Source organism: Nerophis ophidion, linkage group LG13, assembly GCF_033978795.1.
Source record: "Nerophis ophidion isolate RoL-2023_Sa linkage group LG13, RoL_Noph_v1.0, whole genome shotgun sequence".
Taxonomy (NCBI): Eukaryota; Metazoa; Chordata; class Actinopteri; order Syngnathiformes; family Syngnathidae; genus Nerophis; species Nerophis ophidion.
The window spans coordinates 8,869,510-8,884,963 of record NC_084623.1 but is presented as its reverse complement, the minus strand read 5'-3'; the positions used below and the strand labels follow the sequence as shown (position 1 = coordinate 8,884,963).

General features: G+C 39.2%; 1 protein-coding gene across 4 annotated transcripts in view; it reads right to left on the bottom strand.

The window, feature by feature from the left end:
* The window catches only part of epb41l5 (erythrocyte membrane protein band 4.1 like 5), a 103,486-nt gene that overhangs the window by 38,396 nt on the left and 49,636 nt on the right, over positions 1–15,454 (bottom strand). For all 4 annotated transcript variants that reach the window (XM_061918342.1, XM_061918341.1, XM_061918344.1 and 1 more), the window contains exons 12-14: positions 12,988–13,157; positions 3,869–3,975; positions 771–789 (exon numbers count right to left, since the gene is read on the bottom strand). In XM_061918342.1, coding sequence (XP_061774326.1) covers positions 771–789; positions 3,869–3,975; positions 12,988–13,157 — 296 coding nt within the window. The remainder of the gene's footprint in view (positions 1–770; positions 790–3,868; positions 3,976–12,987; positions 13,158–15,454) is intronic.

The window sequence follows — 15,454 nt, the reverse complement described above, 5'->3', positions numbered from 1 at the left end:
ACACAACGGCAGTGACTAGGATGGTGCAAGTGGGGATCGAACCTGCAACCCTCAAGTTGCTGGCACGGCCGCTCTACCAACCGAGCTATACTAAAGTAAATCTGTATAGTGAAGTGAATTGTGAAGTGAATTATGTTTATATAGCGCTTTTCTCTAGTGACTCAAAACGCTTTACATAGTGAAACCCAATATCTAAGTTACATTTTAAACCAGTGTGGGTGGCACTGGGAGCAGGTGGGTAAAGTGTCTTGCCCAAGGACACAACGGCAGTGATCGGGTTGGCAGAAGCGGGGATCGAACCCAGAACCCTCGAGTTGCTGGCACGGCCGCTCTACCAACCGAGCTATACCGTCCCAGATATGACCATCTACATTAACAATATGATTTGCCTGAGTGGCTTAAAAAAATATATATATATATATATACATATATATATTTTTTAATATAGATAATATATATTTTCCAATTAATCAATCAATCAATCGTTTACCTAAATAGCCCAAAATCACAAGTGTCTCAAAGGGCTGCACAAGCCACGACATCCTCGGCTCAGATCCCACATCAGGGCAAGGAAAAACTCAACCCAATGGGATGACATTGATTAAGAATCGTTACAAGTCAAAATCGCCATTCAATCAACAATCGACTTTTTTTCACTACCCTACTAAAAAACAGCAGTTCTGTCTACAAAATTAATTACAACAGCTGATCACTATGAAAATAGCGAATAAACTAAATAAACTGTTACATTTGACAAAAATTGAACTTACTCCTGAGGATGGAAGGGTCCTGTAAAACACAAACACAGAAGGTTGTAATCAGCGCACACGGATGTAACTCAAAGTCAAATATGACGCAATGTCACAAAAGTGGAAATTCACACTAAAAAGAGGTTGCATGGTTAAAATGCAAACCAAAGCTCTAGCAATGCATTCTGGGCTACGTTCTCAGTTCGTTACTTATAACGTACACTTACTCAGCCTGTTGTTCATTATTATTTATTTATTTTAATTTGGCTTTAAAATGTCTATTCTTGGTGTTGGATTTTATCAAATACATTTCCTCCAAAAATGTGACCAATTAGTGTGAGTTATATACATTTTTTTCTTTCTTTATTAGGCATTTTCGGCCGGTGCGATTTATACTCCGGAGCGACTTATAATTCGAAAAATACGGTACTAGTTATTGATCAAATAAAAGCGAAACTTCTTATGAATTAGCTCTGTCATTTGTTTAATGTTTAGTCTTTATTTGAAGGGACAGTGCACAGAAACATTAAGCTCAAAGACAGATATGTTCTGTACCAGATTATAGCTAAATTGCTCATTTCAATCTGTAGTCCCTGGTTACCTAAATTAAAGGGATACAAAAATCATGCAATAAAATTACAATAAAATCATACCATATCACGTAATCAAATTAAGAAAAGTCATGAAATGCCCTCTCATGGACACATACTTAAAGGGGAACATTATCAGCAGACCTATGTAAGCGTCAATATATACCTTGATGGTGCAGAAAAAAGACAATCTATTTTTTTAACCGATTTCCGAACTCTAAATGGGTGAATTTTGGCGAATTAAACGCCTTTCTGTTTATCGCGCTGGAGACGATGACGTCAGAATGTGACGTCGCCGAGGTAACACACCCACCATTTTCATTTTCAACACATTACAAACACCGGGTCTCAGCTCTGTTATTTTCCGATTTTTGGACTATTTTTTGGAACCTTGGAGACATCATGCCTCGTCGGTGTGTTGTCGGAGGGTGTAACAACACTAACAGGGAGGGATTCAAGTTGCACCACTGGCCCGAAGATGCCAAAGTGTCTGCTGCCAGACCCCCATTGAATGTCTGCACATTTGACCGGCGATGCTAAAGCAGACATGGCACAGAGATGTATGGATAACCTGCAAATGCATTTAAACGATAGTCAACGAAATCACAAAGGTGAGTTTTGTTGATGTTGACTGCCAGCTAATCGATGCTAACATGCGACGCTAATCGATGCTAACATGCGACGCTAATCGATGCTAACATGCTATTTACCGGCGGTGCTAAAGCAGACATGGAACAAAGATGTATGGATAACCTGCAGATGCATTTGCAACTATATTACGTTTCCTTCCACCTACATTTAATGCGAAAAAACACTTGCCAATCGACGGATTTAAGTTGCTCCAGTGTCAAAAGATGCGAAAGTCCTGATCGTTTGGTCCGCACATTTTACCGGCGATGCTAACGCAGCTATTCGGCCATGCTATGGCTATGAATAGCGTCAATAGCTATTCGCTCAATAGCTTCAGTTTCTTCTTCAATACTTTCATACTCCAACCATCTGTTTCAATACATGCGTAATCTGTTGAATCGCTTAAGTCGCTGAAATCCGAGTTTGAATCCGAGCTAATGTCGCTACATCTTGCTGATGTATTCCCATTGTTTGTTTACATTGGCAGCACTGTGTGACGTCACAGGGAAATGGCCAGTGTCTTCGCAGAGAGCGAAAATAAGGCCCTTTAAAGCTTTATTTAGGGATATGCAGAGACCGGTAAAATTTTGAAAAAAACTTCAAAAAATACAACAAGCCACTGGGAACTGATTTTTATTGTTTTTAACCCTTTAGAAATTGTGATAATGTTCCCCTTTAATATACAATACAACCACATCTCATTTACATCATCACAAAGACAATACTTGCTCTTGTTCACATCTGTCATCATTTGTAAAAACAACCATGATTTTAACAGACACACCTCATAATTTACAACAAAAATGCTCTCATGGATAAATATAACACACATTAAGTTGATCTGCCAATCATAGTGGCCACCTTAGTGACTGTGTGAGCAGCTTTGATTGCTCTAAAGCCACTTTTTAACTTCTTTTGTATATTAAAAGTAATCTGTTAAACTTTTCAAGTTTTTTGTGAGGTTGTTCCATTCCTTTATGGCTTTATAGCAGGGGTCGGCAACCCAAAATGTTGAAAGAGCCATATTGAACCAAAAATAAAAAAACAAATGTGTCTGGAGCCGCAACAAATTACAAGCCATAATACATACAGATAGTGTGTATAAATTTAATTATGAGGACTTAAAGGAAACTAAATGAGCTGAAATATAGCTACAAATGAGGCATCGTAATGCAATATGTACATATAGCTAACCTAAATAGCATGTTAGCATCAATTAGCTTACAATGACCAAATTTGTCTGATTATCACATATAAGTCAATAACATCAACAAAACTCACATTTGTGCATTCATGCGTAACCTTATAAGTTTGGTGGCCAAAATGAGACGGAAAAAGAAGTGGCATAAATCACGTCTTAGAAAGTCGGAGAAAGTTATACATGTAAACAAACTAAGGTGAGTTCAAGGAGCGCCAAAATTAGTAGGACAAAACGGCGCTCGCCAAATACTCGAATCAGTGAAGCATGTTTGATATAAACAGTGTGCTTTATAGCAATTAGGGAGGTTTGTGTCATGTTTGTCCTCCTACAGAAACCATATTAAAACCAAAAATATGTTTTTTCCCCCTCATCATTTCCATTCGTGATATATTTTTGAAAAAGCTCCAGAGAGCCACTAGGGCGGCGCTAAAGAGCGGGTTGCCGACCCATTGTGCAAAAGATGTTTTTCATCTTTGTATTCATTGTTTTCTTTGAAACATAGGGGGGGAAAAAAATTGAAAAATCTTAAATACAATTTTTTGTGAAATAATTAGTTTTTATTTTTACGCCATATTGCCAAGACCTAAGCCCACAATGCATTGCGTTTTTTTCCTTGGAGCCGTATTCAGTATGACTGCGTGGCTCATGCACATTCAGTATCTTCGATGTCTCCAAAGTCTCTTGACTGTCGCACTCACCTCTGTTCTGCATGGTTCTTCTGGAGTAGCGTCGACTGGGCCTCCTCTCAAAGGACGCCGACCTCCGAGCTTTATTGGACTTTGTTGTCTGGTACTCCGTGTTTCCACTGGTCCCCCATGAAAACACAACAGTTTTAACACAGAAGAAATAATTGGGGCATGCAGCAATCAACTGTGAAGAATCCATCATTTAACTGAAATAAGAACTTTTGCTGCGGACTTGAATACATGAGATCTGTACGTGCACCAGTGACCCCTGGTCAGAGGTGGGTAGAGTAGCCAGAAATTGTACTCAAGTAAGAGTACTGTTACTTTAGAGATTTATTACTCAAGTAAAAGTAAGTAGTCACTCAAATATTTACTTGAGTAAAAGTAAAAAGAATGCTATGAAAAAACTACTCAAGTACTGAGTAACTGATGAGTAACCTGATTGTTTAATGATTACGGCAACAAATAAAACATAAAAATAGCAACGAGCAAATTCAGAGCCAGGGATATCTCTTAAGCAGCTAAAACAATAATATATATTACAAATTAGTACATTAAAATAACATAAAAAATAAGGCACATTGAGCCACAATAACTTAACAGCAACAAGTCTCAGTAGGCCTTCAATGATTGATTGAAACTTTTATTAGTAGATTGCACAGTACAGTACATATTCCGTACAATTGACCACTAAATGGTAACACCCCAATAAGTTTTTCAACGTTAATCAATTACTTAATAAATGACCAAGTCGAGGTGATCTACCTCATATATACATACACACACATATATTTTATATATATATATATACATACATACATTTACATACAGTATATAATTTATATTTATCTATTTTGCCGTTTTTGTTCACATGTTAAAGGTGTTTTAATGAATATACATGCATGTTCAACATATAGATTCCCATCTTTCATGAAGACAAGAATATAAATTGGTGTATTTCCTGATTCTGATGACTTGCATTGATTGGAATTAACGTCCACGTTATCAAATGGAGGAGAAAAAAAGTTCCTCTTTTCTGTCTAATACCACATGAAAGTCGTTGGTTTTTGGCATCTTATTTGTCCAGCTTCCATATTCGTTTTTATAAACTTTAAAAGAAATACATTGGCGGCAAACTCCGTAGCTTGCTCGCTTGTTTCCACTGGGTTTCGGAGACTCTTATTTTGTTAGGGCAGGCGCGATTGAGCGGCGCTTTTATTGTGAAAACAGGAACTGTGCGATCAGTCTTTAGGCTTTCGACGGGAAGTACGGTTGAAATAAAAAGTGTCTTTTTTCCTTTACACTTTTGATTGATTGAAACTTTTATTAGTAGATTGCAGAGTACAGTACATATTCCATACAATTGACCACTAAATGGTAACACCCCAATAAGTTTTTCAACGTTAATCAATTACTTAATAAATGACCAAGTCGAGGTGATCTACCTCATATATACATACACACACATATCATATACACACATATCTTTTATATATATATATATATATACATACATACATTTACATATAGTATATAATTTATATTGATCTATTTTGCCGTTTTTGTTCACATGTTGAAGGTGTTTTAATGAATATACATGCATGTTTAACATATAGATTCCTATCTTTCATGAAGACAAGAATATAAGCTGGTGTATTTCCTGATTCTGATGACTTGCATTGATTGGAATTAACGTCCACGTTTTCAAATGGAGGAGAAAAAAAGTTCCTCTTTTCTGTCTAATACCACATGAAAGTCGTTGGTTTTTGGGCATCTTATTTGTCCAGCTTCCATATTCGTTTTTATAAACTTTACAAGAAATACATTGGCGGCAAACTCCGTAGCTTGCTCGCTTGTTTGGGCTGGGTTTCGGAGACTCTTATTTTGTTAGCGCAGGCGCGATGGAGCGGCGCTTTTATTGTGAAGACAGGAACTGTGCGATCAGTCTTTAGGCTTTCGACGGGAAGTACAGTTGAAATAAAAAGTGTCTTTTTTCCTTTGCGCTTTTGATTGATTGATTGATACTTTTATTAGTAGATTGCACAGTACAGTACATATTCCGTACAATTGACCACTAAATGGTAACACCCCAATAAGTTTTTCAACGTTAATCAATTACTTAATAAATGACCAAGTCGAGGTGATCTACCTCATATATACATACACACACATATCATATACACACATATCTTTTATATATATATATATATATATACACATACATACATTTACATATAGTATATAATTTATATTGATCTATTTTGCCGTTTTTGTTCACATGTTGAAGGTGTTTTAATGAATATACATGCATGTTCAACATATAGATTCCTATCTTTCATGAAGACAAGAATATAAGCTGGTGTATTACCTGATTCTGATGACTTGCATTGATTGGAATTAACGTCCCCGTTTTCAAATGGAGGAGAAAAAAAGTTCCTCTTTTCTGTCTAATACCACATGAAAGTCGTTGGTTTTTTGGGCATCTTATTTGTCCAGCTTCCATATTGGTTTTTATAAACTTTACAAGAAATACATTGGCGGCAAACTCCGTAGCTTGCTCGCTTGTTTCCGCTGGGTTTCGGAGACTCTTATTTTGTTAGCGCAGGCGCAATGGAGCGGCGCTTTTATTGTGAAGACAGGAACTGTGCGATCAGTCTTTAGGCTTTCGACGGGAAGTACGGTTGAAATAAAAAGTGTCTTTTTTCCTTTGCGCTTTTGATTGATTGATACTTTTATTAGTAGATTGCACAGTACAGTACATATTCCGTACAATTGACCACTAAATGGTAACACCCCAATAAGTTTTTCAACGTTAATCAATTACTTAATAAATGACCAAGTCGAGGTGATCTACCTCATATATACATACACACACATATCATATACACACATATCTTTTATATATATATATATATATATATACATACATACATTTACATATAGTATATAATTTATATTGATCTATTTTGCCGTTTTTGTTCACGTTGAAGGTGTTTTAATGAATATACATGCATGTTTAACATATAGATTCCCATCTTTCATGAAGACAAGAATATAAGCTGGTGTATTACCTGATTCTGATGACTTGCATTGATTGGAATTAACGTCCCCGTTTTCAAATGGAGGAGAAAAAAAGTTCCTCTTTTCTGTCTAATACCACATGAAAGTCGTTGGTTTTTGGGCATCTTATTTGTCCAGCTTCCATATTTGTTTTTGTACACTTTACAAGAAATACATTGGCGGCAAACTCCGTAGCTTGCTCGCTTGTTTGCACTGGGTTTCAGAGACTCTTATTTTGTTAGCGCAGGCGCGATGGAGCGGCGCTTTTATTGTGAAAACAGGAACTGTGCGATCAGTCTTTAGGCTTTCGACGGGAAGTACGGTTGAAATAAAAAGTGTCTTTTTTCCTTTGCGCTTTTGATTGATTGAAACTTTTATTATTAGATTGCAGTACAGTACATATTCCGTACAATTGACCACTAAATGGTAACACCCCAATAAGTTGTTCAACTTGCTTAAGTCAGGTTTTATATGTGACCGCCTGGCTCTGTTTGATTGGTCCAACGTCATGTGATTGGTGAAACGCAGGCATGCGTAGATCCTACGTTGAAAAACCAAAACAAACATTAATAGATCGATAAAAAAAAAAAAGTAGCGAGTAGCGAGCTGAATGTAGAAAAATGGAGCGGAGTAAAAGTAGCGTTTCTTCTCTATAAATATACTCAAGTAAAAGTAAAAGTATGTTGCATAAAAACTACTCTTGGAAGTACGAGTTATCCCAAAAGTTACTCAAGTAGATGTAACGGAGTAAATGTAGCGCGTTACTACCCACCTCTGCCCCTGGCGAACTTGAGGCCTATTCCAGCCATGTACTAACAAACTCGCCAACCTCTCCACTTAAGCAAACATGACTGCCAGTGCTTATCGAGCTGGGTAATGTTTGAGCACACACACACGCGCAGGAAGCAAAGTGCTACACTGCTGTGCCTGTCACCATGTGGATATACTGTACATACAGTACAAGCATCTATCTATCTTTTGGACTACTATAGCTCAAACTAGGGTAGGGCTGGACAAATAATATCATTTGGATTTCGGCTTTTCGTGATCATTAGGATTTTACAATGGAAAAATAATGCAAATTCCTTAGCTTGTAACAATGAAACGGATGAAGAGCGAATGAGAGGAAAAAAAGAGCCTGTCACTACAAGTTTGGGATCGCACCATTGTTGTTACCGTATTTCCTTGAATTGCCACCGGGGCGCTAATTAATTTAAAATTAAAAGGGACGGCGTGGCGCAGTGGGAGAGTGGCCGTGCGCAACCCGAGGGTCACTGGTTCAAATCCCACCTAGAACCAACCTCGTCACGTCCGTTGTGTCCTGAGCAAGACACTTCACCCCTGCTCCTGATGGGTGCTGTTTGGCGCCTTGCATGGCAGCTCCCTCCATCAGTGTGTGAATGTGTGTGTGAATGGGTAAATGTGGAAGTAGTGTCAAAGCGCTTTGAGTACCTTGAAGGTAGAAAAGCGCTATACAAGTACAACCCATTTATCATTTATTTATTTAAAACCTCTTCCCACTCCGGCGCTTACCAAAGGCCAACAGAAAGTCGCTAATGTGCTAAATCTCTGCGTAGCATGCAAAAATGCTAAAGCTAGCACCTGGCAAGACAGTTACCATTAAGTACCAAAAGTGCAGTGATACTATTTTACATCATTCATAGAAAGAAAATGGCCAAAAATGCTAAAATGCTAACAGTATATTTTGTATTATTAACATCAGTGCAACATGCAAAATGCTAAAGCTAGCAGGTAGCAAGACAGCAAGCATCGAGTACTCAAAAGTGCAGTTCTAGTATTTTACATCATGTATAGATGCATACCGTATTTCCTTCAATTGCCGTTGGGGCGCTAATTAATTTAATGCATTCGTTTTGTGTTCTGCCTGCAGGCAAAAAGCAGGGTATAGCATTTTAGTGAGGAGGCGGAGCCCTGCATGTCACTTGCTGCACATTGCAGTGCACTGCAAGTATTTAAGTCTACAAACCTTCACTCAAATATGGAACCCATTATTTATATTTACCGTATTTTTTGGATTGTAAGTCGCAGTTTTTTTTATAGTTTGGCCGGGGGTGCGACTTATACTCTGGAGCGACTAATGTGTGAAATAACCGTATTTCCTTCAATTGCCGTTGGGGCGCGAATTAATTTAAAACTTCTTCTCACTCCGGCGTTTACCAAAGGCATGCGGTAGAGGCAAGCATGCGCTAATTATTTTAAAACCTCTTCTCACTCCGGCACTTACCAAAGGCATGCTGTAAATTTAGGCCTTCGCTTATAAATTTGAGTGTGATGTAAGGATACCATCATGAAAAGCACATTTGATAAAAAAAAAACGTTATAATGGTCTTACCTTTACTTATAAATGAAATCCATGCGCAGCTCCTTCTAATCAAAAACATCGATAACTTGTTTATAGAAGTCTTCCTTATCTTTCTTTAATTTTAAAAGTCTCTCTGTCTCGAAGGAGATCTTCCTTTATTACCTCCTGCTTCGATTGAAAGTCCAGTTTAGAAAACTGCTTTATTTTAGATATGCAATCCTCCATGTTAAAAGTGCAAGTGAGAGGAAAAAAATAAACAATCGCTGCTTGTTGTCACTTCTTCTGCAGCAGAGTTGTCGCAAGAAGGATCACTAGCGCCCTCTACCACCAGGAAGCGGGAGTCATTTAATGACTCATATTTGACACACGCAGCTATGGTATATTAATAAAACATAGCTGCTTACTGTTCTTTTTAGCATATTCAATAGCTTGGACCTTAAATCCTACTTAACTCTTAATCTACTTCCCTTTATGCGATTTCAAATGATTGAAATCAGCCTCCTCCATTTTGAAAATGATGACAGGTGAATTGTCACTCGTGACGTGACGAGTTTGACCCGGCGGAAATTCCAGACATGCGCTAATAAAAATAATATTTTGCGAAACGAGTTTGACCTAGCCTTAATCCTGAGCCGGCGGTAATGCTAAGCGTGCGCTAATTATTTTGCGAAACGAGTTTGACCCGGCAGTAATTCTAGGCAGGCGCACACTATATACCCGGCGGCAATTCAAGGAAATACGGTACTTTTTATTTGACACAGTGCCAGTGTGCCTAATCGATAAACTCTAAACTCACTAAGTAAGGCTTAATGTAACCACAGACGGACAGAATTGGCCAATAAAACGGAATTCGCCGTTAAACGCACAATATCAGGGAAATTTACAAAAATGCAAGTGAAATGCTGCGATGAGGTGGCGACTTGTCCAGGGTGTACCCCGCCTTCCGCCCGATTGTAGCTGAGATAGGCGCCAGCGCCCCTCGCGACCCCAAAAGGGAATAAGCGGTAGAAAAATGGATGGATGGATGGATAAGTGAAATGCTGTTATTGTGAGGAAAAGGAACATTTGTTTGGCAAAAAAAATGTGTCCGGTATCGCTCATTCATCCCCGAAACACGTCCTAAACCAGGGGTGTCAAACTCAAATACAGAGTGGGCCACAATTTAAAACTGAACAAAGCCTCGGGCCAAGGTTGAACAAATTAACCTTTTAATAGGGACCTAAACAAGTTGTGCAATGAATACCGAACAAGCAAGGCTTAAATAGGGCAGCACGGTAGTACAGGGGTTAGTGCATCTGCCTCACAATACGAGGGTCCTGAGTAATCCTGGGTTCAATCCTGGGCTCGGGATCTTTCTGTGTAGAGTTTGCATGTTCTCCCCGGGACTGCGTGGGTTCCCTCCGGGTATTTGGGCTTCCTCCCATGGAACAGGCAGAGCTTATATAACATAATAGTGCAAAATCAACTTTCAAAAAACATCAGTGGTATATTAAATAAAATGTAATTAAAACAAATAATGCCTATTTTCTATTTGCAGCCTTTTCAGGTAAATATCAACATTAACTTTTTCCACAGGCTAATAAATTAAAAAATACAATAAAAATGAGGTGGGCAGGGTTTGGTAGTAGCGGGGGGTGTATATTGTAGCGTTCCGGAAGAGTTAGTGCTGCAAGGGGATCTGGGTATTTGTTCTGTTGTGTTTATGTTGTGTTACGGTGCGGGTGTTCTCCCGAACTGTGTTTTGTCATTTTTGTTTGGTGTGGGTTCACAGTGTGGCGCACATTTGTAACAATGTTAAAGTTTTTTATACGGCCACCCTCAGTGTGACCTGTATGGCTGTTGACCAAGTATGTGTGTGTGAAAGCCACATATATTATGTGACTTGGCAAGCACGCTGTTTATTTGGAGGAAAAGAGGACGTGACGACATGTTGTAGAGGACGCTAAAGTCAGTGTTTTTAAGGCACGCTCCCAATATTGTTGTCCGGGTGGAAATCCAGAGAAAGGTTGCCAAGGGAGATTTTCAGGAAGGGCACTAAACTTCGGGAGTCTCCTGGGAAAATCGGGAGGGTTGGCAAGTATGAGTATTAGCGGTGAATGTGGTGTTACCGGCGGGCCAGCTCTAATGTTAATTTGATATTGCCTCAAAGGCCTAATGAAATTAAACGGCGGGCCAGAGTTTGACACCCATGTCCTAAACTAAACAAAGTCGAAGACTGCCACTTGAAACTACAAAGTTAAAGCTATCAAGAACAATCCATACACCCACAACACGTGTGTAGTGGTGAACGACATCATCCACGTAAGATCAACGTGCAAACAGCGGTCGCAACTTGCGTCGTCGGCTAAAAACTCGTCAAGCTCAGAACAGCAGCAACATCCGGTCTGACTGCGCTAACAAAATAAAGTTTTCAAAAGAGTATCTTACAGAAGCATTATGTACTTAAAGCACTTATTGATACTTTTACATACGTTTTACGCTTTGACTAAAAATACTGGTCATAATTGTCCAAAGATGTATTGCACCAATAAATGTAAGTTTTGCATTTTTATAAATTGTATATATGACACAAAAAGCGCACACACACAGGTGGTAAAGTAAGTCTTAAAGGTTGAAAATAAATACATTTGTATTATTCTATTTTATTGCTATTGTTATTTCAATGTATTGTTGTTACTATGGCCCTGCGATGAGGTGGCGACTTGTCCAGGGTGTACCCCGCCTTCCGCCTGATTGTACCTGAGATAGGCGCCAGCACCCCCCGCGACCCCAAAAGAGAATAAGCGGTAGAAAATGGATGGATGTTGTTACTATTATTAATTTTTACTTAATTTACATACTGTATGTTATTTTGAATTATATTTAAAGTTGAGTTTTAGGGTACAATAAATACTCATCTTTTCAAATGAATGAATACCGTAAATTCCTGTTAGGTTTTCCTACGCTTTGAACCCTGCAGCTTATAAAACGATGCAGCTAATTTATGGATTTTCTTCACTGACGGCCATAAAGAAAATAGATTTCATTAAAACCCTCTTAATATTTGATCTATCAAAATAGGACGAGGTGGAAAAAATATTATAAATAAATAAATAAATGGGTTGTACTTGTATAGCGCTTTTCTACCTTCAAGGTACTCAAAGCGCTTTGACACTACTTCCACATTTACCCATTCACACACACATTCACACACTGATGGAGGGAGCTGCCATGCAAGGCGGTAACCAGCACCCATCAGGAGCAAGGGTGAAGGACACAACGCGGACGTGACAAGGTTGTAACTAGGTGGGGATTGAACCAGGGACCCTCGGGTTGCGCACGGCCACTATCCCACTGCGCCACGCAAATGTAAAAATGTTTATTTCAAATGCAACTTCCTGTGTAAATAACTCATTTCACAATGTATATATCTGCGGCTTATAGTCCAGTGCGGCAGATAAATGTGGGGAAATTTTTTTTCCGAAATGCGGCTTACAAACCTTTGCGCTCTTTAGTCCGGAAAAAACGGTAATCATGGCATTAAACATGATTTCAATATCAATCAAATGAATTGTGCTTATTATCTTTGCTGTCATTATCCAGCCCTAAACTATGGTAAGCTGTCCTTACAGTAAAAATAATATTTTCCTCCATCAAACCATCCTTCAGTATTGCCAAGTCAAGTTCAGTGTTTTTTGGTGTTGTTTACCTGGTGCTGACAGAGCGGGTTCTTTACAGACAATCCAATAGTTACTCTAACGAGTGCTACCTGTATCTGAAGCGTGATCCCATGCGAATGAAGCCGGAGCGTGCCGAGTTCTTTTGTACGGGCCCCCTCAGCCGAAAGAAAGCGTGATGTTCCACCGCACACTTCCAGAGGTGCTTGCAGGCCTTAGGGTGATCCATTCTGAAGACGAAGGTGTGCTCCTGCTCCTTGCCCTAGGAAGGATTAGCAACAAATAAGAAGGAGTGGGAAACGGGATGCATTTTCAACACTAATCAAAGTACGAACTACAGATACAGTGCAACCTCGATGTTCAAACTTTAATTTATCCATCCATCCATTTTCTACCACTTATTCCCTTTCGGGGTCGCGGGGGGCGCTGGCGCCTATCTCAGCTACAATCGGGCGGAAGGCGGGGTACACCCTGGACAAGTCGCCACCTCATCGCAGACTTTTTAATTTAGTGAAGTTAATTATTTTTATATAGCGCGTTTCTCTAGTGACTCAAAGCGCTTTACATAGTGAAACCCAATATCTAAGTTACATTTAAACCAGTGTGGGTGAAACTGGGAGCAGGTGGGTAAAGTGTCTTGCCCAAGGACACAACAGCAGTGACTAGGATGGTGGATGTCGGGATCGAACCTGGAACCCTGGAGTTGCTGGTACGGCCACTCTACCAACCGAGCTATACCTCCCCAATTTACAGACTTTTAGATGCAGCCAAAAGTGTGCGAACCATGTCTGTGAGTACGAACCCTTCATGCATTCGTTTTGTGTTCTGCCTGCAGGCAAAAAGCAGGGCATAGCATTTTAGTGAGGAGGCGGAGCCCTGCATGTCACTTGCTGCACATTGCAGTGCACTGCAAGTATTTAAGTCTACAAACCTTCACTCAAATATGGAACCCATTATTTATATTTACCGTATTTTTAGGATTATAAGTCGCAGTTTTTTTTCATAGTTTGGCCGGGGGTGCGACTTATACTCTGGAGCGACTAATGTGGGAAATTACCGTACTTCCTTGAATTGCCGCCGGGGCGCTAATTATTTTAAAACCTCTTCTCACTCCGGCACTTTCCAAATGCATGCGGTAAATTTAGGCCTGCGCTTATAAATTTGAGTGTGATGTAAGGATACCATCATGAAAAGCACATTTAATTAAAAAAAACGTTATTATGGTCTTACCTTTACTTATAAATGAAATCCATGCGCAGCTCCTTCTAATCAAAAGCATCGATAACTTGTTTATAGAAGTCTTCCTTATCTTTCTTCAGTTTTAAAAGTCTCTCTGTCTCCATGGAGATCTTCCTTTATTACCTCCTGCTTTGATTGAAAGTCCAGTTTAGAGAACTGCTTTATTTTAGATATGTAATCCTCCATGTTAAAAGTGCAAGCGAGAGGAAAAAATAAACGATCGCTGCTTGTTGTCACTTCTTCTGCAGCCGAGTTGTCGCAAGAAGGATCACTACCACCCTCTACCCTCTACCACCAGGAAGCGGGAGTCATTTAATGACTCATATTTGACACACGCAGCTATGGTATAGTAATAAAACATAGCTGCTTACTGTTCTTTTTAGCATATTCAATAGCTTGGACCTTAAATCCTACTTAATAACTCTTAATCTACTTCCCTTTATGCGATTTCAAATTATTGAAATCATCCTCCTCCATTTTGAAATTGATGACAGGTGAAGTGTCACTCGTGACGTGACGAGTTTAACCCGGCGGAAATTCTAGGCATATGCTAATTATTTTGCAAAACGAGTTTGACCCCCCAAAAATTATAGACGTGCTAATAAAAATGATATTTTGCAAAACGAGTTTGACCCGTCGTTAATCCTGAGCCGGCGGTAATGCTAAGCATGCGCTAATTATTTTGCGAAACGAGTTTGAATTCTAGGCAGGCGCATACTATATACCCGGCGGAAATTCAAGGAAATACGGTATAAGTCGCGCTTGAGTATAAGTCGCATTTTTGGGGGAAATTTATTTGATAAAATCCAACACCAAGAATAGTCATTTGAAAGCTTGTTTGTTGAAAAATAAACCAGAGTCAAACCTGCTAAAAAGATGTCCTTCCTGGGTGGTCCATTGAACCCGCACGACGACAGCAAGCAACTGTCACATTCAGTTTCGCAAATTCCTCAGTAAATTCACCAAAAAGTCACCATGGAGTTATTGAGTCTGTTTAGGTGATTGGAGAGCATGCTTCCGCAGCTAGTGGGTCTATGACGATGTCTTCTGTTTTGTTTGATCATCCGTTTTACTGCCGTGTTACAGACACCTTTTGGAAATAATTGCCGTATGTAAATAACCCATCCATCCATCCATCTTAGTTGAGGATGGGAACGTGGATTGACCGGAAAGAGTGGAATAATGATGACAATAAAACAGGAAACAACATTGCCAATGTCCAACTTGTAAGATTACAGCATAACGCCAACAGGTATTTATGACAGCATTTGTCAGAAATAAACAATGTCTAAATTGGCAGAGTGAGCGTGGAGCCTGCAA